At 41.8% G+C, this 22618-nt stretch overlaps 1 protein-coding gene across 5 annotated transcripts in view; it reads right to left on the minus strand.

Moving 5' to 3' along the window:
• Positions 1-22618, minus strand: part of PPP2R2B (protein phosphatase 2 regulatory subunit Bbeta) — a 244790-nt gene that overhangs the window by 53782 nt on the left and 168390 nt on the right. For all 5 annotated transcript variants that reach the window (XM_083430846.1, XM_083430847.1, XM_083430849.1 and 2 more), the window contains one exon: positions 21177-21289. In XM_083430846.1, the coding sequence (XP_083286972.1) occupies positions 21177-21289 (113 nt within the window). The remainder of the gene's footprint in view (positions 1-21176; positions 21290-22618) is intronic.

Raw genomic sequence — 22618 nt, forward strand, 5'->3', positions numbered from 1 at the left:
TTTTAAAAGGTAGAAACCAGATAATTTAGAACAGAAAATAAGTGGCAGACCAAGTAAGAAAAGAAATCTCTAGCAAATGTGGATTGAGGAAACATAAAGTCTAAATAATATCACCTCTAAAAGTCTCATACTGACACACTGCACATTCCTGCTATTTGCTTAGAATAGTTATATATAATGTTTACCGTGTCCCTTTCCATGTTTTAAAATTTCAGTGGTAGGTAGCAGTTGAGACCATTCCACCTCGACAGCTATAGATTTATGGACTGCTTAGCAATTCAGTACCTAAAAGGCATGATTCTTTCAAGTGATCTCACTGATATATTTCTCCTATCCCCTGCCCCCCAAAAGAGCCAGCAGACGGAAACTCATCTGCCAGATTGATAGTTTCCTCTCGTTTCACTAATCAGGGAGAATTATGCAAAAGCACAATTGTGTTATCAAATGCAAAGTCATAGCAATCTAATTCCACTTGATAATTCTGTTGGGCACATTGTTTTTACAGTATGCCTAGACACAGATACCGACAGTGTAATTGCTGTGGAAAATCAGATGAATAGGAGAAAAATTCCAGGAGGTCAGTTCTGGTCATCGAAGCTCCAAGCTGAGTTTACAAATATTAAATGGATGAATAATGAGCCTGTAGCAGAGAAAAGATCCAGCTCGTGACCAGGGCAAGAGCAAATAAAAAATGCAAAGAGGCAATAAAAGCCTCTTTTTCTCCCTTCTTTTCCCCCCTTAAATAAGAATTTCACAGTCATAACTCTTATTCATACTGGTACAATGTGCTTCTTTATTTTGCAGAAGGAGTGCAGCTGGAAGTGAATATCAGCATGTAAAATCATACATATGAAAGGACTCTATCTCAATGCCTCTGTTAAAAAACAAACCAATGGATATTTGGGCCGTTTCCCCCAGTAATGTTAATGTCTAAACTGTACCACAAAATAAGCACACATACTGTATACATACACTGAAAAAGATAGAGCTATCTGGGTTATTTCACCCCAGAGATGAAAATAGCATGGAAAGTATGCTTTTTAGTGGGTGGAAACCCACTAGAGCCAAGGAGTTTACCCACTTTCCCACTCCTATCTTCCACTGCATTCTATAAAGAAGAAAAACTGGACCTGAGATCCTATCTAGAATCTTTAAAATGTATCTATGTATGATCAACTCTCTCAGTGTCTCAATCTTTTCCTTAACTTTTGCAATGAGAAAACCTGCCTAGAGCCCACAAATTGCACCTAATATATATGAGAATTCAAAGTAACAGACTTGCTAGCATTAACACTAAGCCAAACTATGGCTGAAGGTGAACGGGCAAGCGGGCAGGTATACAGTGCAAAAACTGACACCCATTTTGCTGTTCTCCCAGTCCTGCTGCTGCTGCTGCTGCTGCTGCTGCACTACCTAAGCCATTGTTCAGCTTAGCCTTATGCCCCAAATCAGGCTTGCAGCTTGACTCACTCTAAACAAACCACGAACTGTAGCCACAAGGTTTATCCTCAGCTTATGACTCATGGTTTGTTTTAGGGAGACAAACCCTGAGGCTTTGCCTATTTGGACTGTTGAAGGGCTAGCCTCAATACTTTCTAGCTGGATTTCCCAATAATGAACCCTCTCTAGAGGTTTATTATCCCCCTTTTTGCAATTATCACTTAGAGTTGTTCCAGCCTCCTGAAATGTCTTTACAAGCTGTGTTTTCAATTCACCATTGAATAGGGCTCAGGGGGAGTTTGACACCAAATCTGACATTACACTCACTAACTTCAGTTCATTAATTTATTCCAAATTTTGTCCCTGTGATACTAAGGGCTGCTATCAGACTTTGTCTCTGTGGTATTTGGGCTGCTATCAAAATCCCAGACCCAATTAAACTACAAATAGTGGTTAATAATGGGCTTAATCCATTTGATTTCAACAAAAAAAAATCTCTGCTGATAAGTAAATACTGATTTTCCCAATAAACTTAAAGACAAATTATCTGCTGGACTTCTTGAATTTACAGATTGTAACTTATTGTTTACCTATAGATATTGTGAAATCAAAACCAAGAGCTACAGACCATGAACATCTTCTATATAATTAATGAGAATATCCTTCTTGTCTGTTCCTCAAGGTCATTTAGTAAGGCCTTGGGGAATCTATAGACCAGTTCTCCTATGAAGGGACATAAGGGGTTTCATTATTAGTCTCCAAAGCATTCCCACACTGTCATTTCAAGAACATTCCCATTTAATTAAGTTTTTATTATCTTTGTTAAAATTTCTTTTTTTAAAAAAAAACACAACAACTATAAATTTAATTCTTTCTAGAAATCCACTTAACTCAATATATACGGTGCCAAGTCAATATTAACCTACAAACACACCCAGTAAGAAGTCTTTTTAAAAATCCAGAATGCCCCTTAGAATCCTTTATTATGCTCGGAGAATTCAGGAGTTACTAGGTCTTAAAGAAGTTGATGCAGCTGCTGAAACCTTCTGCACCAGTGCCCTGCCTCACTTCTGCTTCTCCCCCATTCATGGCAAGCTTTGAGGAAGAGGAAGATCAGCACAGAAGGCAAGGGACAAGCTTGGTCTTCATGAGCTCTCCCAAAAGGCTCTGAGCTTTTCCAGTATCTTGGAAAAAATAGCAATGGATTGCTTTGATGAGCCCCAAAATAAATTTTGGATTATTGCACTATGTAGATATTTGCATGGGTATTTCTAGACATAGTCTAGAAAAGCCAAAGTAAGCATATCTGCAAGGAATGAATTTCTATATGAGATTAGCTGAGCATGCAAATGGTGCCCAATGAACTCTTTTAAAACCATTTTAAGTACCTATTGCAAATGGAGGAAACCTTTTTTTAATTATTTCTGTTGCATTGGTTTGATGATGATCTGATCATTCAAAATTGATTAGTTCTGCTGCTTGAGTTTTACGGCACTTCATTCTTTTTAAAAAGCCAAATGTTTCAAATTACCCTATCTGTCATTAAAATGATAATGTTACTCAGCAGTGTGTGTGTGTGTGTGTGTGTGTGTATATTTCTGTGCTGCATAATAAATGCTCATCTAACAGAAAGAGCAACACCATGAGTCTTACAACATAACTATTCTTACTCTTAGCATCCTTTGTGTAAGTGCTGATGAAATCTGTGTGTCTGTGAGAGGGAATATCTCTATGAAGTATTAAAGAAAAAAATATACATACAGAGAAGAGAAGACTACAGATGTGACAGGATAAAGTACCAAATCCTGATCAGACATCCTCACTAGGGTAGCCACTAAGTTGTTCACGGGAATGTGTCAAATATGTGAGCCATTTTGGCTAGATTGCTAGTGGCTGGCTAACTTGACCCAGACAGCTCCCTATTTTGAGCAGATCCCATTTGCAATCTTTAACTGGAATAATAATAATTTATTATTATTGGGTGTACATATTCAGTTTCCTGTATTTTAATCACATCACACACATGATTCAAGATGAAAAGTTTGTCCATCAACTATTGTGTTTTCCCTTGCTTAATGCTGTGTTATTAGACAGACTGGATTTGCCTTGATATGTCCGGCTCTTCACAAACTTTTCATGTTGCCGTCCTCTGCCTTCTGCAGCCCTTAGAGGACATAACAGCGGAGTGGACAACCTTTGCCAAACGCCATAAAAAGGTGGGGCTCGTTTCTCCTGTGTTTAATTTTCTCTCCCTAGAGTCTCTTTTTATTACCAAGGTGAAGCGTATGGTTTGCCTGGTCTTATTATTATTCAGAAGCCAGATAATAGATGGCAGGCTCTATTTTGCAACCAAACAAAAGGAATCCTCAAACAAGGTATGTTTTGAGTGACCCTCCCCATGGTATCCCATTTTAGAGCTGTCTGCAAGAAACCCAATGATGGACAGCCTGCTTTACTGGCAGGTGGGATAGGAGCTTCAGGTCAGCAGAGTGGTGCTACTCTTGCTACATAGGCAGAAGTCAGCAGAGTTGATCAGGGCTGGGAGACCTCTGCCCTATCCAACATTTCCACAGTGTGGTGGATTGGGTGTTTGGGTTGTGACCTTAAAGGGCTAAGGAAGCAGGCTGCAAAGTCCAAGGGCTCATCCAGACTTCCTTTTGCACTGAGCTTTCCAGGCACAGGTCTGTGTTTTTAAAGCTCTATGTCCAAGTGTTGTTGTTGCTTTTGTCCCGGCGCTTTCCCCTGGAAAACCCGTGTTTCAGTGCTTAATAGGAGCAAATGGCGGTCTGGAGCTATGCCTAGAAACACAGCACAAAAGGCAGTCTGGATGAGCCCTGTTTGTCTTTGTACAAGACTCTGCTGGAATAAATAAACTGAAACACAATACAGATGCGGCAGAGGTGGTGATGGCAGGTGCTTGCCTGCCCTGTTGCAGTTCTCAAAATGCAAGTTAGCAGCTTGGCGATACTCTTAGATATATCCTTGTTTCTGGATGAGCAAGTGGCACCGGCAGCATGGGGTACACCAATCAACAGCTTTATCTTCTTATACTCTCTCTTAAATTCTCCACGGCTAGGGACGCGGGTGGCGCTGTGGGTAAAAGCCTCAGCGCCTAGGGCTTGCCGATCGAAAGGTCGGCGGTTCGAATCCCCACGGTGGGGTGCGCTCCCGTTGTTCGGTCCCAGCGCCTGCCAACCTAGCAGTTCGAAAGCACTCTTGGGTGCAAGTAGATAAATAGGGACCGCTTACTAGCGGGAAGGTAAACGGCGTTTCCGTGTGCAGCTCTGGCTCGCCAGAGTAGCGATGTCACGCTGGCCACGTGACCCGGAAGTGTCTCCGGACAGTGCTGGCCCCCGGCCTCTTGAGTGAGATGGGCGCACAACCCTAGAGTCTGTCAAGACTGGCCCGTACGGGCAGGGGTACCTTTACCTTTTAGAGGTTGTTCTCAGTAGTAATGGCTCATGGGGTGGGACTGTGTTGCGGCACTGCCCTCTCAACACTGGCATCGCTGCAGTTTAGTTGGATGGAGCTGGATTGGGACACTGGATTGGCTCCACTGATGTGCCCATGCAGCTCCAACATCACCATTGCCCCGGTGCCATCCAGAGAAGCTGCAGCACCACCAGTTTTGGGCAGGGCAGCTCTGTGGCGCTGCCCCATCATGCAAGTCACCATGCAAGTCCTTAGCATAATCAGCAAAGCAGACATTTCCCCACCCATGGAGTCAACTTAATATACTATTTTCACAAGAATATCCATAGTGCCCTCTGAATCATTGCTGAATCATTACTGAATTTTAATTACTATGAAATGTGCCAGTTCAGACCACTGTTAGAACATCCCTCCAGCCAACTCACCAGCTGTTTTCTACACCTTCCTCCCCTTAATCTTGACCAGTCTCAAAGGCGAAGTTAATTGTGCAGAAGATGCATCCTTGGCAGATAAAATAAATCAGTTGGTATCAGACTTTCCTAAGAGATCAGCTCACTGAAGCTGCATATGGATTACTGTTTCTGAAGAGCAATGAAGGTGACTTCACCTGTTAAGGTCAGTCTGGCGTAGATCAAGTTTTGCTGGTTTGATAATTTCTTGAATAGTAAGACATTGCTGAGCAGAGGACCTGACGTGTGTGTGTGTGTGTGTGTGGATATATCACTGATAAATCCTTTTATGTATCATTTATGGCCTTCCTCAATATAAAGGCACCTATTGTTATGGGGGAGGGGGGAGGTAAGCCATATGCCTGGGTCCTTTTCTAATTTCTGAATCCAGCATGAATTCAATTTCTGGAATAGCCAGGTTAGCTTACTGGTGAGGCAATGACCCTCTAAGTATGGGCCATTAAGGTAACAAAGGAAGTGGCTCTGTGCCAGGTGCCTGGTGGCAAATGGATGGGGGCCCCTCCCTCAACTCACTGATAGCTAGAAAGGCAAAGGTTAGCGTTGGGTGTTAAGAGTTCAGTTATGTGAGCTAGAAGCTAGAGCTGGAAGCAGCAGGTTGGGAAGCCAAAGAGACATAGAGATACTTGTGACTATGGGACAAACAAAGACCCTATTGTGGTGTTAATGCTGTGAACCCCTCGATTGTAGGCTCAGGTTGCATATATGTGTAAAAAAACCCTTCTATCATAAAGACACCACAGTCTCCGCTGTTTCTCATTCTAAAGGAAACACAAACCCTGGGTAAGCACCTGGAAACCCCGGAACCTCACACTGCTCAGGGATGGGATAGCATGCAAAACTGTGTCCCTGCTATTTTTTTAAAAAAAACAATAAAGTTGTGTGATGCAGGCAATGACAGCTCTAGGAAGCCCTGGCATTCTATTGTCTATATGCTACCTGAGTAAACTTGAGCTCCTCTGAAAGTACAGATTGTGGGTGCTGCTGAACTGAGGTGTGAGGATAGTGGCCTATCCAAGGCACTATCAAGCCGCATATAAATTTTGCTAAAAATATGAACAAATAAAAGCCTTCTGAATAAACATGCAGAGTCTTGAAGTGCACATGTGAGAGCTTTCCTCGCTAAAGGCAAAAGCAGAGTTTGGAAATCTCTCCTTTTGGCAAGGGAATACCCATCTCTTGTACTTAGGCAGAGCAGGCAATGGTTCTGTTCCATTACAAAGAAAATCTATTACTTGTTCACTCATCTGATACGTCTCTCCAGATTACCTGGTGATGTATTTTCACTGCATTACTATAACCTACTTTTCCTTCCTTTCTCGTGTCCCAGAGGATTCTGCTGCCACGAAGATGGCTTTCTAGAATAGTTTAAGGCAAGGAGAGTACAGGCAATGACAAGGAGAAAGAGGGGGTGGAGGTGGGCACAAGCTTGCTTCACATGCCCTCGTCTGTATAGCTGCATTGGCATGGTGCTTTGTTAAAGAGAGCCACTGCCTGGCACAAGGAGAAGTGGAGAAGATGACATTGCTCTCCTTGCTCCTGGAGCCGGCATCCAAAATGCAAGCTGATACATTAAAACAGATTGAATCATGTTTTTTTTTCTCCTGTCATCACTGCTGATATGGAAGCAATGTACTCTCTTGATAGCACTTGGTGTTTGTTTTTTTGAAGCGAGGGAGGGAGACAAGAAAGGATGCAGCCACAATGTCTTGAGAACTCTGTAGTGCAGCTCATACGTGGCATTCAAAGGAAGGAAAACGTTGTAAGCCTGTCCCAAAGTAAGGCAATGCAAGAAGTGCACACTGTATGCAGAAAAGACCGTGCGCCTTAGCTCTGCAGTCAGCCCCTTTTAAAGAGCAGTAAATCTATGTGATATGCGACTGCAAAAATGAGGAAAGGAAGGGACTTCTTTGTGTTGTTCATTTTACTGGCTGATTAAACTGGGTTTCGTTAAGTGGAGATCCCAGGGCAGCAAGTTGAGTAAGATAAAAAAGACACAACTGCAAAGTCATAGAACCCAGAAACAAGCTATCCACTATTTTTTAAATCATTACACACTATAAATACAACAGCAGTTCATAAGTCCACTAAGACCTTGAGCTATCCAATCAAATGCCTCTGAAAGTCCTGGTGCCTGGTGTAAAGTTGGGGCTATCGGGAGGAAGGGAATTCCACAGTCAGGGTACCACTACAGAGAAGGACCTATCCCTCCAGATAAAACCCCTCTATCCCCTCTTTATACAGCAGGCAGATGAATTTTTAATCTGCGAACTGAGGGCTAAGCATCTTCAGTGCTGAAATCAAAGATAAAGCCCTCTGCCTCCTCTTTATAAGTGAAAATAGTGTTTCCAGTGTCCCACAGATCTGGAGTGGTGTGTGTGTCTGTGTATCTAGTAAGTGTGCATGTGAGTGTGCATGGCCTTATGTGTGATGTATGTAGTGCGGAGTTGCAGGTGCATATCCACTGGTCATGCCCACCAGTGGCATGTGGACTTCAGAGGGGGTGACTGACGATCAATATGGCCCTAGGGGTGAAAAAGGTTAGCCACCCCTGCTTTAGATGACTTCTACATAGAGCTGCCCTTTTGTTTGCTGTTGCTGCAATATGTCGATGGTTTAGCTGTTGCTGGTCAGCCATTCGCATCCAGCTCCAGCTGTTAGTAAATGTCACCAAAACAAACCGCTCAGAAAACAAAACCACGGACATCCATCTCTGTCGTCCTAGAGGACGGCAAACTCCACTCCTCTCTGCTTCAATAATGGACAAAGCCCTGCTTAAAAGCAAAAGTGAAGACTTTTTAATAAAGTTACACACCGCCAGTCAACCTCAGAAATGTCTCCTCCCTACCCCCCCTTTCTGACATTGTACAGAAAATTGAGATGATTTATATATTGCAGGCCTTTCTGACATGCGTGCTGCATCTGGAGCTTCTGTGGGGGCTCACAAACTAATCGGAAGCTTATCTCCGTCTTTGTGGAAAGGTCTGCTGTCAGCTTCCAAGGCCCTCCGAACAATTCAATAACTGACACCAAAGGTTCACCCCAGAACCCTGAACGTCTTGATGTTTCACGTGCTCAGACAAGGCCAGCGCCTACAAGGGCTACACAGTGACACGCGACTGATAGGTATGCTTGTTCAGCTGATTGGATGACATTTGTTTCATTAAATTAAAAGGCTGGCTGCAATTTTACTGTGCACCATGGCAGGCTGGGGCTGTAGGCACTCAGGAGCGCAAGTGAACCATCTTGCCTAGAGAAGGTTTATTACTGAAAATCCCTGTGATCAGAAGGAACATAAAAATTCAGACACCTAGGCTCGCTGCCCTAGAGAACTGAAGCACTTTTGTGTTTTCCTCAAGATCAGATCCTATGAAATCAGTGCCATTTTTCTAGCACCCCCCTCCATGAGCAAAACACTGTATTATCTGCTTCCTTGCATAATTTCAGATAAAGCATGTGCTAACAAACACTCTTGATCCTTGACTTGTTCTCTAGGTCTGCTGCTCCACCCCATCCATTTGTATCTTACACACATCTGCAGTTACATTTCATCTGTTTTCCCTTTGTCATAACTAGGGTTTTCATTAAAAGACATATGATTCAGAAATATTTTTTCCTGCTGCTCCTCCAATGAGAATGTAACTGCACTAGCACAATTAACACCGCAGTCAGTACTATGTATTTCAATCACTTTTAAAAAAGAAACCAGATTTTTGCTGCTCATAGCAATGTGTACATGACACTGATTAAGACATTCAGCAAAAGCTGTTTTCTGAAATACTATAATAAAAAAGGGGGGAGCCAGACTCTCGCATTATTAGTTGTGGCTCAGATTGACACGCCTTGGGGGGAAACAACAACCTGAAAAGAATCTACCAAGCAGGCCACAGCCTCTAGGCCAGTGATGGCCAATCCTTTTGATAATCATGCCATAACTCAAGCCCAACGTATGGGAGAGCGTCACATTTGTCACTTGATATACAAACATCTCAGGCCCCCAAACATCTAATATGCAAGAGGATTCAGTTTTCTACACAAACTAAGCATATAAACAGGAGGATTCTAGTTGTCTACTGCAGTATCAAAGCTGAATTTCAAATCAATTAACCCTTTGTAGGCCAGAGGCATTTTACACAACCACAAAGACATCTACACTGCTGCCACATTTATAAAATGTGACCTGCCATGAAAATAACGTATTTAAAAGGAGATGAAATAAACCCTGCTACCTTTTCATGACATTTAAAACCAGATCTTCTGCAACCAGTCCTGGATGCTGCTTCAACCTATACATCTTCTACCCTCCCCCCAACCTCTTTTTTATTTTGTTTTGTTCATCAAAGGAAACAGAAAGTATCTTGCTGTGCAGAGCACCCCAGGGGGACATTTGCAAACCTTCTCTTCTAACTGGAAGGGTAGTTAAAAGTGAGGAGGAAATACTTCTATCAGAGCCTCAGTAGAAGCTTGATTTGCAGAGTGCAGGATCAAAGTCAAAACATTTCTCCTTTAAAGAGATTTAAATCATAGATGTTATTTGTGCTAATTATTTATTGCAAACATCCCCTAGCACAGACAAAACCACAAGCACTTTGGATACTACAGTTATGGGGAGGAAAACAACTCCAGCAAAACAAAACATGCTTTTAGGAAGAATTCAGAGGAAGAATGCAAGCGGTTATATGAGTTATATGTATGCTCACTGGGGACAGGGGGTGGCGGCGGCAGGGTGGGGATACAAAACACCAAAGTACTATAACCCCTTTATTAGTACCAACCCACTTTTGGCATAACTTCCTAATTTTCACGTCCTGCTAACTGTAACCTCAGTCGGAAATAACCACACATTGCTTCCCAGCTTAGCCCTGCCTCCTCTTCCTCTCCTTTCCCTAGGTAAAATTTAACATTGCTAGCTTCTTGGTGATGACCTCTTGCAGCTTGCAAAGCGGCACTAAATAAATAAATACTAAACTACTAAAAATCACAAAGCAGAGTTTGAGCTTCTAAATTCACCAGGACTCTTTGGAACATGCAGGATTATTAAGAAGAACAAAAATGGAAGGTTAGGTGGAATTCTCTCCCCGCACCCAATGCAGATTTCTTGATTTTTATCAAGTTCAACAGCTCTTTCTCCCATCTCCTTTTGTGCGCATGTGTGTAAGCACAAGGGACACAACTCCTTTCGCATTGTGGCTCTGAGATTCTGGAACACCCTTCCAGGGTAGTCCGTCTGGCCCAGATCAAATTATACTTTTATACCTGTCTCACCTGTCTGGTTTCCAGTCAAATTACACTTTTAAAGCCATTCTGACATTCTAAAATAGAGCTTCCTCATTGCTGTTGTGAAACTGATTTCTTAACGCTCTTTTAGATTACATGCTTTTAACTTAGTGATTTTGGACAAACTACTTTTAATTTTACATGGTTGTTTACTGTTACTGTTGTTTGCTGCCTTGAGTTTTTTTAAAAATAAAAATAATAGACTCAAGGTAGCAAACAATAATAATATGGAATTATTATTGGAATGCAGAAATATGAAATTTAGAGTTGTATCCATCATTAGTTCTACTCAGAGTAGAACAACGACTAACTTAGGTCTCAATGGAACTTTGATAGAGCCCATAATGCCTTAAAATAAAAATAAAAATGTGCTGTTGGGATTCTAGCACCACCACAAATGCCATCTTGTGGGAATAAGAATGCATCCTAAGAGCAGCATTGCTGGGCTAAATCATGCAGCATCCCAATTCCAATTCCAACAATGGCCAACCAGATGCTTCCAGAAGCTCACAAGCAGACCTTGAAGGAAAGAACCTTCTCTTGTCATTTATTCTCAGCACCTAGTACTCTGAGATACATTCCCTTTAAGTTGTAGGTGGTCCATTAACTAATTTGGCCAATCACTTTGGATAGACATCACATCCATGAATTTGTCTAACACTTAAAAAATATATCTACAGTGGTACCTCGGGTTACATACGCTTCAGGTTACATACACTTCAGGTTACAGACTCTGCTAACCCAGAAATAGTGCTTCAGGTTAAGAACTTTGCTTCAGGATAAGAACAGAAATCGGGCTCCGGCGGCACGGCAGCAGCAGAAGGCCCCATTAGCTAATGTGGTGCTTCAGGTTAAGAACAGTTTCAGGTTAAGAACGGACCTCTGGAACGAATTATGTACTTAACCCGAGGTACCACTGTACTGAGCTTAGTGGTCATCACCATTTCTTGAGGCAGAGAATGCACTGTCTGTGTGAAGTATTTTCCTTTGTCTGCCTTGAAATCAGAATTAATCGATTTCACTGTATGAACTGAAGCTATATTGTTATAAAGAGGGTCACATATTTATCTCTATCCATTATTTCCATGTGATTCACAATGCCATAAACCTTTATCACTCCACTCCACTTTGCAGCATGAGCCTATGCATCTCTATTCCAAAATTAAGTCTCCCTGAGTTCAATGGGACGGGCATGAAAGTTAAGTGTATAGAATTGCAGCCTTAAGTGGCAGTCCTATATACTTTTTACCTGGAAGTACGATCCACTAAACCCAGGGAGAACCACTTTGGAAAAGACATGAAAATTTAATTTGTCAGCCCCCCTGGGTGATGAACAAAGTAAAAACAAAATTTAAATGTAACAATTACAATGGGACAAATTAAGGAGCAACAAATAAGTGTAAAATCAAAATGAAGCAGAGATCAATAGGGATTTTTGTTTTTTTAAAAAACGCTGCATCAGTGATAAATCGTAACTGAGACCAACAATAAAATATAAAATAAAAATTCCACAGAGCCAAACAATCATGCTAAAACCAGAGATTTAAAAGACCTGGGGAAATAGAAAGGTATTTTTCCCTAGCACCAAAGAGACATCAGGTACCTGGTACACCTCTCTGATGGGGGACATTTCACAATTGAGGGACCACTGCAGAAAAAACTATTTTCTCCCATAGCCAGCTTAGAGAAGGGCCTCAGCTGAGCATCTAAAGCAGCCTTCCCTGACCTGGTGCTCTGTCAATGCTTTTGGATTCCAAGTCCCATCAGCCCCATCCAGCCAATGATCAGGAATGATGGAAGTCATAGTCCAGGAACATCTGGAGGGTGATGGTTCGAGAAGACTGATTTCAAGGCTCAACAAGTACATACAGAATTGTGTGATTTATTAGTCAACGTATTTCAAAACTATGATTACTTCAACTTTTCCTTGTATGGAGTTTATTGCATTCCTTTGATAATCCTGGTGGGATGACCAGTATTCCAGATGTGGTTGTGCCATAAATGTGTACAAAGCATTATGGCACTGGCTGATATTGGCCCCTTCCTAAATAATTTCTGACACAGAATTTGCCCTTTTCATTGCTACTGCACAGGAAAGTGACGTTCTCAGTAAATTCAAGTGTTTACCACATGCATAGGATAATGAAACTGGTGCACACATTCTGTATATAGCAAACCTCATACGTGAAATAAAACTGTTTTAACAGTTAAATATTTTCCCTACCCCAAATTATCTCTGCACAGCGAAAATGTCAAGTATGAAGCTTTAAGCATCTGAAATTATGGCGTACAGCAAAATAAATAGATCATGTTTTTGATAACAAAAAGCCACTTAACAGGGTCACAGATTTCACTCCGCTTCTCACGCACGGACACTTTTATCTACATGGAAATATTTCAGGGAAACAGAGCTTTGTAAACAAAAGTGCATCACTGGGAAGAATGGGCATGAAGCTGCTGAAGTGAAGTGAGAGGCTTGTTAAAAGAGGCTCTTATAACTGTTGTTGATCTCTGTGGAAGATGAGTTCTCGGGAATGTCAGACCCTCCAAATGCAAACGCCGCAGTAAAAAAGGAAAAATAGCTTTAAGTAGCTATCATTTCTGTAAGTGAGAGAATAGGAAAGTAGTTTTGCTTAAAGACACTCTAATCTTTTACTCTTACAGACTGATGGCATTACCTGTGTCACATAATAAGCACCATGAGACTTGGCATTTAGAAAGCGTATTGCTTCTTCAAAGTGCTTTAAAGTAGGGGTTAGGTATTCCCTTAGGTCTACCTGCGACAAATATCGGGGAATTAGAAACAACTTTGCTCTGCGTTGGGGAGGGAGGAACGAATGCAGACAGTAAATGCCCGTCTGATGGTTATTAATTTATTATTATTTATTAAATTAGTATACTGCCCTTCATCCGAAGATCATAAAAATACAAAATGAGAACACAAAATATGTAAAAACAATAGCAAGAACAAAACAAAACCAATAACCCTCCCCCAACATATTTAAAAGTACATGGAGTGTTAATCAGCCAAAGGTGGGGTTAAAGAAATACGTTTTCACATGATGCCTAAAGAGATGCAATGAAGGCACCAGGTAAGCCTTCCTGGGGAGAGGATTCCACAAATGAGGAGTCGCTGCAGAAAAGGCCCTTTTTCGTGTTGTCACCCTTCAGAAACGTTGCACACAAAGAAAGGCTTCAGATGATGATTGCAGGGTCTGGACTGATTCATATAAGGAGAGGCCGTCCTTGAGATATTGAGGTCCTAGGCCATTTAAGGCTTTATAGATCAAGACCAGCAATTTGAATTAGGCCCAGAAACTAATTGGCGGCCATGCAATCACGTCAGGATTGGTTTTAAATGCTCAAACGGTCTTGCCCTGGTGAGCAATGTTGAATTTGTGTTGTATAGATATATTGCATCTAATAATTGGATGCATTACTAAAAATAAAGAGCCTAGTGACACCTTGAATGCTAACAAATTCATTATGGCTTAACCTTATGTGGGACCAGAATCCATTTCACCAGATGCTTCAAGTGTAATCCTCAGCTGGCAGGTTGCAAGAAGTACAGTTCCGTCACCTATGGCTTGAACTGCAATAATGGTTTCCTATCTTATTACATATGTCAATTAACTTGCTAATGCAAGGATGTTTGTTTTACCATCAGTTACTGCCACTGTGTATGCTTAACCGCACTGATTTTGCATATATTGCTTTCATGCAATTGTTGCAGACTGTATTTCCCCCCATTTAATTTCCATTACTGTTTTCACTCCCTACCCGCCGGTACATCCACATAAACTTGTCACCTGATAATAACAATTTGCTCATCAGACTCATTCATCTGACATTCCTGGACTCAAGTCTATAAAACAAAACATGTCAAAATTTCCCTCAAAATGTTAAAATAAATCGTCCTGAAATGTGACTTGGCATAAAAAGACAAGAGCAGCAATAGATCCATCCTGCAATGGTTTATTACTACAGAGAATTCAGACCATGTTGCTGCCAAATGCTCGCATGCCAGTGCTTTTCCTCTCCTCCTCTCCTTGTTGTACATTGTCTGGCTTATGGCCATTCTTCTGACCTTCAACGCAATTGCAGCATCAGCCTTTCACATGCAGGCTGGCCAAAGCACCACTGGTGAAAGGAGTTAGTCCACTGTGGGACAACTGACATGGCCTGGTAAAGCCTTATCTTTCTGCATTGCTTTACCCCAAATTTCTTGGTGGTGTTGTCATGTGAGGCTTTGTGTAGGCAAAAATAAATAAATGCTTCTCCTGGCCCTAATTCCCCCCTCCCATTCCAGGATGTTTGAGCTGTTAAGGGGCCTGCCCACCTTGGCAGATTCCTGTCCAGCTACACGTAACCCTCCAAAGACAGCACAGGAAGGGATGTTTTCAGGTTCTCACGCCCATGCTGTTATAGTGGATAACAATAAACCACAAGCTATCATTGCGGACACCCACTCTTACTGACTATGAATTCCTCCAGAACACATCACTAATACATATCAGGTTGTGATAAGCATGAGAGGATCACTGGAAACGCCAAAGGAATCTGCAGAGTTCTATTCTTCCAATTCCTCCATTCTTTCCCGTTTCTAGGCTTAGCTTTCCAAAATGCCATTTCATTCCACGTGTTGCTGGTAACTGTTGCCAAAGCAAAGTTAGCACGGTATCACATGTCATAAACCTGTACCAGTCCAAGGCCCCGTTCTCTCTAGCCAAAAGGACTGAGCCATGAGAACTTTTTCCCAATATATAACATTCATTATTCAGAAAAAAGTTCACCTTGGTCAATGGGAGAGTCTTTTTGACAGTGATAAATCACTGAACTCCCAGGCATGAAAAGTCTCTGTACTCTATTTTTCAGTTCCTCTTCCAACACTTTGACCTTCATAGGTCCCAAACCTCCAGATAATTTAATAGCTGTTAAAATAAGGTTAAGAAAAAGGTAAAGTCATATAAGAAGAAAACTAAGTATAACCTGGTATGGGGATGGGGCGGAGGGAAGTGGAACACTAAAAGGACCAGTAACTGATGTCCAGTTACTACTTCATCACTGAGAAATAATAAATCAAATCCTGCTTTTATGGACTAAATGCAAGAATTTTATAACTAAGTAGATAAGGAGAGCCCTGCTAGATTGGGACAAAGGCCCATCTAGTCTACTATCCTGTTCTCATACTGGCCAATCAACACCTGGGTGCTCAGGTGCTCTTTTCCACGTGTGATACCCGGCAGCTGGCCTTGTGAGGCAAGCCATACCCACTTATCAGCTCTGACAGTGGAAGTAGAACTTAACTATCGTGACTTGTAGCCATGGAAGACTCCCCAGTTTTAGGAGAAGGTAAAGAAGTTCGTTTACTTCTAGCCTCACATCCTTAACCTGAACTACAAGTAGAAATAAGCTGGGTAAAATGCATACCCCACAAGTGTTTATTCTGAGAGCACAGCAGCCATTCTGGTTACTGTGAGGGGGCAGTTCATGGACAATTGCCAAACAGGAAGCTTTCAAAACAACTCTTGTGTGTATACAGCTACTTGTGTGTATACAGCTACTGTATATTCAAACTCCCTGTGTTATGGCCTTCATTAATTACTGAGCTAGCTAAGACACAGTGAATATTTCTCAACAGCCCTTATTTTGTATCTCAAATTCTCTACCATCAGTCCAAGATAGTAGAATTAAACAGATGGGATTTTGTTTGTTTGTTTAATGAAGATTACGCTGGTCCAGAGCAACCAAAGAACTACTTAAAAACACAGCAGGCAAATACAATCAGCGACAGCAAGCATTAATCCCGCCCCCCACCCCAAAATCAATATATAGAAAGCATATCCCACTGAGGATCCATAGCTTTCATTAGGTTGATCGCTGAACAGCATTCACTTGACCAGAGTTGGACAACAGCTAAGGGTTAATAGGACAAAAGCAAAATAGTATTATACCCTTAGAATATGGGCTGCCTGTGTGACACTACGATCTCATAAATATAAGAGTCTTGATCGGGTTTGTGCTTTTTTATTACCTCACTATTTGTAAGAAATGCAATAAGGAATGAGTGATGGGCAAAATAATTGACTATTAACCTTCAACACTACAAACAAATTACAAATATGACCCTAAAATCCAAGCTGGGAAGTGGATCATTGTGTGGCTTTCTTGCTGCTGTGGGTGGTCTGGTTTCCTGGAGAATGTAACCATTGCTCAGAGGTGACACTCACTTTTAATCGGTTTATGGATTTATTAGGGACAGAATTTATTACATCTCAAAGAATCTGTTTTAAATCTCGTATTGATTTGAATAATGTGCAGTGAAGATCTGCCTTTGTTCCCCTCTCTCCCAATGTACTTTAATGTATAGAGATTAATTGCAGTCTTATAACCAGTATATATATTTTAGGTGGTTAAGGCTGCAATCCTTACTCTCCTGGAAATAAGCTCCAACAAAGTCAATAAAACTAACTTCAGAGTAAATATGTACATAGCATGCTTTGTGGAAGGGATGGGGAATCTGTAGCCCTCCAAATATTGCTGAACTCCAGCTCTCATCAACCCCATCCAGCTTGGCCAATGGCCAGGAATGAAATGCAATCCAGCAACATCTGGAGGGCCACAGGTTCCCAATCACTATTGCAAGGAATGGTAAATGATCACTCAAGTACTCAACAAGACAGCTCTACTCTGAACTACTCCCTTCCTTGTACTATGGCTCTGGCATATCTGTTATTTCCTTGATGACCACCCTGATACAGAAAAACAGAAATACTGAACATACTGAATTTATTACAGTATTTCGGTCTCAGTCCTGTTCCAGCTCACATACAATATCACATACAATAATAAATACCAAGCGTATATCAGAAATCAACATGGGGCATAATCCTATGGAGTTCTTGCACAGCTGCAGTTCAAGACAACTTGCCCAGAAGATATTCCTGGTGGATTGTGCCCCATAAGATGGACCTGTCTCCTACTGCATCACCCTTAATGGCATCCAAAATCCATTGCCAATGAAGTCACTTCATTTTGACTCATAGTATAGTTACTCCAATTAATTAGTCATCTGGACTAATTATTGTATCACAAGAGACCAGCAGGCCTCAAATGTTTCCAAGACAATATGCAAGACAATGAAGATTATCTGAATGCCAGCTTGTCCAATGCCATTCCCACAGTGCAAAACAATTCATTCTTTTTGGGGGTATTTTTCGCCCCCATGTTCAGCACACCAACTCTCACAACAACCTGCAAACTTTAGAAACACAATTGACATGAAATAAACAGAAAGCATAGCAGCCAATGAGTGACCGGCTGCGTTTAAGATGGCAAAAGTGTGTATGATTTCTTTACCTAGGCAGTCCAAGCCTATATATGTTTGCTCAGAAGTAAGTACCAATGCTGAGTCCAATGGCAGTCATTCTCATGTTAGCGTGTGTAGGATTGTAACCTTAATAATTAACTGAAGCTGTCCAGGAAGAGCTCACTATGAGCTGTCACTTCAAACCACTGCAGGGTTTGGTCAGTACAACCCAGACTCAAACTGGCATGTCTGCCATGTGGAGAATCTCCATTTAGATCTAGACAAAGCAAATGTGGCAGTTCTGTACTGGGTCCTTGCTTTTTACACATTAAATACATGTTCTTCTAATGCAGTGAAGAAGGCAATCTTTGAATAGTATCCTTTTGACAGTGCATTTCAGAAAAAACTAAAGAAGTCAATAACAATGATGAGCAGTTCTGACTGTGCATAGCAGCACACTGGTTTAGATATCCAGGATATTTGAGAAATTATTTTAACGGGCTTTCTGAACAACAGTGAGACAATGCAGCCTTCCAAATGCACTATTCAAAATGACATTAAACAAACTGTGAAGTAAAAATAATAATTATAATAATCTTGGCCTTGAGCAATGCCTTCAATATCAAGAATCGGCAATGCAATATGGAAACCATTTGCTTTATGGTAAGAATTAATTAGTTGTCTGGAGTTATTAAATGTCTTTGCTGGCCTGCGGGCGATGAAACTAGAAGCTATAAAAGGTGACCCAGAGTAATAATAGCACCACACATAAAAAAACTCTTCTAAATCAATATTGTGCAGCCATATTAATATATACTAGACTAACGGTCAATACCAAACCAGCCATTTTGTACAACAGGAGGTAATGGGGCTAAAATAGGAAACACATCCAGAAAACTGTAACTATGTTCTTTCAAAGCCATGCTGCACTTTCAGGTTCAAGGCTTCTTTAGCCAGTAGTTAATTAGTGGAAGCACAGAGATTCTCCTGTGTGGGATGGGTGCTTTGTGAGCAGAGAGACCCAAAGCATCACAGCTTAGGCTTCAGATCCTAATGAAGCAAGTGCCCAGTGTCCACAGAACACATACTTCTCTGGAAAAAAGAAACACTCCCACTAAAGAATTGCAGTTTGGATGGAGAAATCAAATAAAGCAATAGCTCCGCTGACTGACAGCAAAAGAAACAGCTATACAATGCACATCAGTGTTCTTCAGTTAATTCTAATGCACTTGCAATAAAACAAGGAAAGCTACCATGTGCTACGATAATGACTTGAAGAAGGTGTAAATTGCTGCTAAAGCAGCCTGAAGGAGATCTCACCACTATATTGCCAAGAGAAGAAAGAGGAGCTTCTTTTAACCAAAAACGAAAGCTCTTTATCTTTTTGCTACTTGAGGAAAGAGGGAAAGGGAGACAAAGACGTCTATGGGGTGCTTTTCAGAATGCGAATACAGGACCGCAACATGAACTCCTGCCAAGTAAAGCAAGGTGCACCTGCTGAAGCTTCTTCCATCACCCTGCTAAGAGGTGATGTCTGTCTAATCTCCTCCTGTTACATAGTTGGTGCAGCAAAAGGAAAAAAAACCTTAGGTCAGGAATTGACAACCCAAACAGGAAACCCAGTTCTCTTGAGGTGTTCTGGTACTAAAGCAATCAGATGTTCCTTCTACTTAGTACTGACTGTCTTGCTGAGCTGCTGTTGTTGTTTATGCAGCACTATTTGTACTACTATAGCTTATGAATAAGGGACGCGGGTGGCGCTGTGGGTAAAAGCCTCAGCACCTAGGGCTTGCCGATCGAAAGGTCGGCGGTTCGAATCCCCGCGGCGGGGTGCGCTCCCGTTGTTCGGTCCCAGCGCCTGCCAACTTAGCAGTTCGAAAGCACATCAGAGTGCAAGTAGATAAATAGGGACCGCTTACTAGCGGGAAGGTAAACGGCGTTTCCGTGTGCGGCTCTGGCTCGCCAGAGCAGCGATGTCACGCTGGCCACGTGACCCGGAAGTGTCTTCGGACAGCGCTGGCCCCCGGCCTCTTGAGTGAGATGGGCGCACAACCCTAGAGTCTGTCAAGATTGGCCCGTACAGGCAGGGGTACCTTTACCTTTAGCTTATGAATAACATAACCCAAGGTTTTCCACAGCATGGGTTGGGATATGGTGTTTTCTATACATTACCGTTTTGCCGGACATAGAAAACACCTGTGTTGAACACGTGTGAGTGTGTGAACTATAGTGCAGGTATTGTTCACACCATCAGTATCTCAAGCAGGCAACCATCAGAATGCACATAACCTCTGTGTAAGAAATCCAGAATGTGTGAAAGAACCGTTGCTCTGAGTCAGTCAGCTACAGCAGGCAGTGATGTCTCCCTTACTTCCAATTAGCTGAACCCCTAACAGAAATGTACCCTGGCAGCTAGAACACGAGACCAAAGCAAGGTGAGAATCCAAAGCAGAAACATGGTTTGTTTAAACCCAACTGCAATTGCTATATGCACCACACTCCAAAGAATTCACAGGTGTTTTGGCAAGACTGCCTTAAGCAATGGCAAGGCTACCGTCCTCATTACAGTGTCAAACACTATCTCATTACTATGACAGGGAAAATTAACACTCTGATCATGCTACTAACATCTAATGTGCAAAGAAAGGGTATTCCCAGACAGGTGTTAATGGTGTGAACAGCACTCCTCACACATGAAGGTATTTTGCAGCACCCACATGATGTCACTGGCATAAAAATGTCCATATCAGTCCGTATCTCACCCTCCTCCCACTGCATTTAATTAAGATTGTCCCTTTCTGGGGGAAATCCAGTAAGTAAAAAAAATACCTGTTCCCAATTACTCATTTGCAATATTAGGCCCCTGTATGGAAACATGCCAAGAGTACAGTGGTACCTCGGGTTACAGACGCTTCAGGTTACAGACGCTTCAGGTTACAGACTCCGCTAACCCAGAAACAATACCTTGGGTTAAGAACTTTGCTTCAAGATGGGATCAGAAATTGTGCGGTGGCGGTGTGGCGGCAGCGGGAGGCCCCATTAGCTAAAGTGGTATGTCAGGTTAAGAACAGTTTCAGGTTAAGAACGGACCTCCAGAACGAATTAAGTTCTTAGCCCAAGGTACCACTGTATTTCAGACAGAAATGCTGTGGGCTGTTGTTTTTTGCTGAGATCATGAGTGATGAAATAAAGAAATTCTGACTTTTTTGCAGGGGTAATGCTGCCCCCCCGGAAATATGCATTTGCCGTACCCGTAGTGTGGTAATTGTGGAGGGGTCTCGGAGCCGTCCATCTTCATCTTTGAGATTGTAGCCCTCTGGTCTTTTGTCGCGTTCACTCACTTTCCATAGCTTCACAGTTTTATCTAGAAGACAACGGGAATACCCAATTGACATTTTTTTCTAAGCCAGATCGAATGCTATTGAATAACGATACATTTAATATTCCACAATGTTATTTACGCAGCTCATTATATGTGGACAGGGTTGTTGTTGTTGTTTTGTATCACATTAGTATCAAAACAACAGTAATTCTGATGGGAAACTGCAGTTGCAAGTTAGCGACATGCTCAGGGTCACCAAGGTAGTCCAGGACTAAGGAAATCTAGGATCACAGACTTGGCTCCAATGCAGTTTTCACACCATGCCCTCTGCAGGTAGCATGATCAGGTTTCATTCTTGCTCAAATCAATGATCAGAAATGACACAGAAGCTTTTATGAGTCAAAAAGTGGAGGAACGAACTCTGAACCTGAAGCAGGAGCACGTTCAGGGTCAGCCCCACAAGGTCCACTTTCCTTTAACTCCACTGCAGAAGACTCAGAAAGTATTGAGCAGTAGGAGATGACTGGAGAAGGATAATGCAAGGCTTCCCTATCCCCTACAGGGACCAAATATAGAGGGTGCTGCAAATCCATAGAATGTTGCTACTCATATAGCCGCTGTCCCCTTAAACTTCTGTGTTTAGATAATTAAAAGTAATCCACACAAGATGCCTATGCAGAATTTTCCTTTCTATATATTTAGTCATAACCAGTGGTCCAAGAAACTGTTGTGACTTTTCAGACTAAAGTAGGTCAGATGGAAGATTTTTAATGTTTATACCCTGACCTAGTAATGGTGGCCTAAACCATGCATTTCTCTCAATAATTGGTCTTGGCGCAGTCAGGCATCTGATCTTATTTCAATATAGCAGGGGGAAAGCACAGCTTTATGTAAAATTAAGAAGGGGCAATTACAAGGATTTCTTCTCTGACCGCATGCTGAAGAAACACATGCCACCAGTTATTCCTGCCAATTTGGCAAAAGGAAATAACAACATTCATGACTGTACAGCCTATCTATCATGTTTGAATATTTCAAGCAAATTTTGAACCAGTAAGCCACAAAAGTAGATTCCAGTGTCTCGTCTGCAAAAGGTTGCTGATTGTAATCTGGTCTCTGCACATTGCATATGTCAAGCTGAATGAATTTTACTTTGGCACAGGTTGAGGGAACAGCTTAGACAAGAAAACTAGCATGCACAATATCCTATAAAAGCAATTTAGAGTTACATGAAAGCTAACTGCTTTAGCTGAGCTTTGATTGCAACAGATTACATTGCAAGTCCAAAGGGTGACAAAGTACAAACTAGAAAGGAGCCCAATCATGTCCGTAATTTACTCAAAAGTCAGTTTCAACTCCCTCCTCCCAGTG

This window comes from Podarcis tiliguerta (assembly GCF_965153285.1).
Source record: "Podarcis tiliguerta genome assembly, chromosome: 2".
Lineage (NCBI taxonomy): Eukaryota > Metazoa > Chordata > Lepidosauria > Squamata > Lacertidae > Podarcis > Podarcis tiliguerta.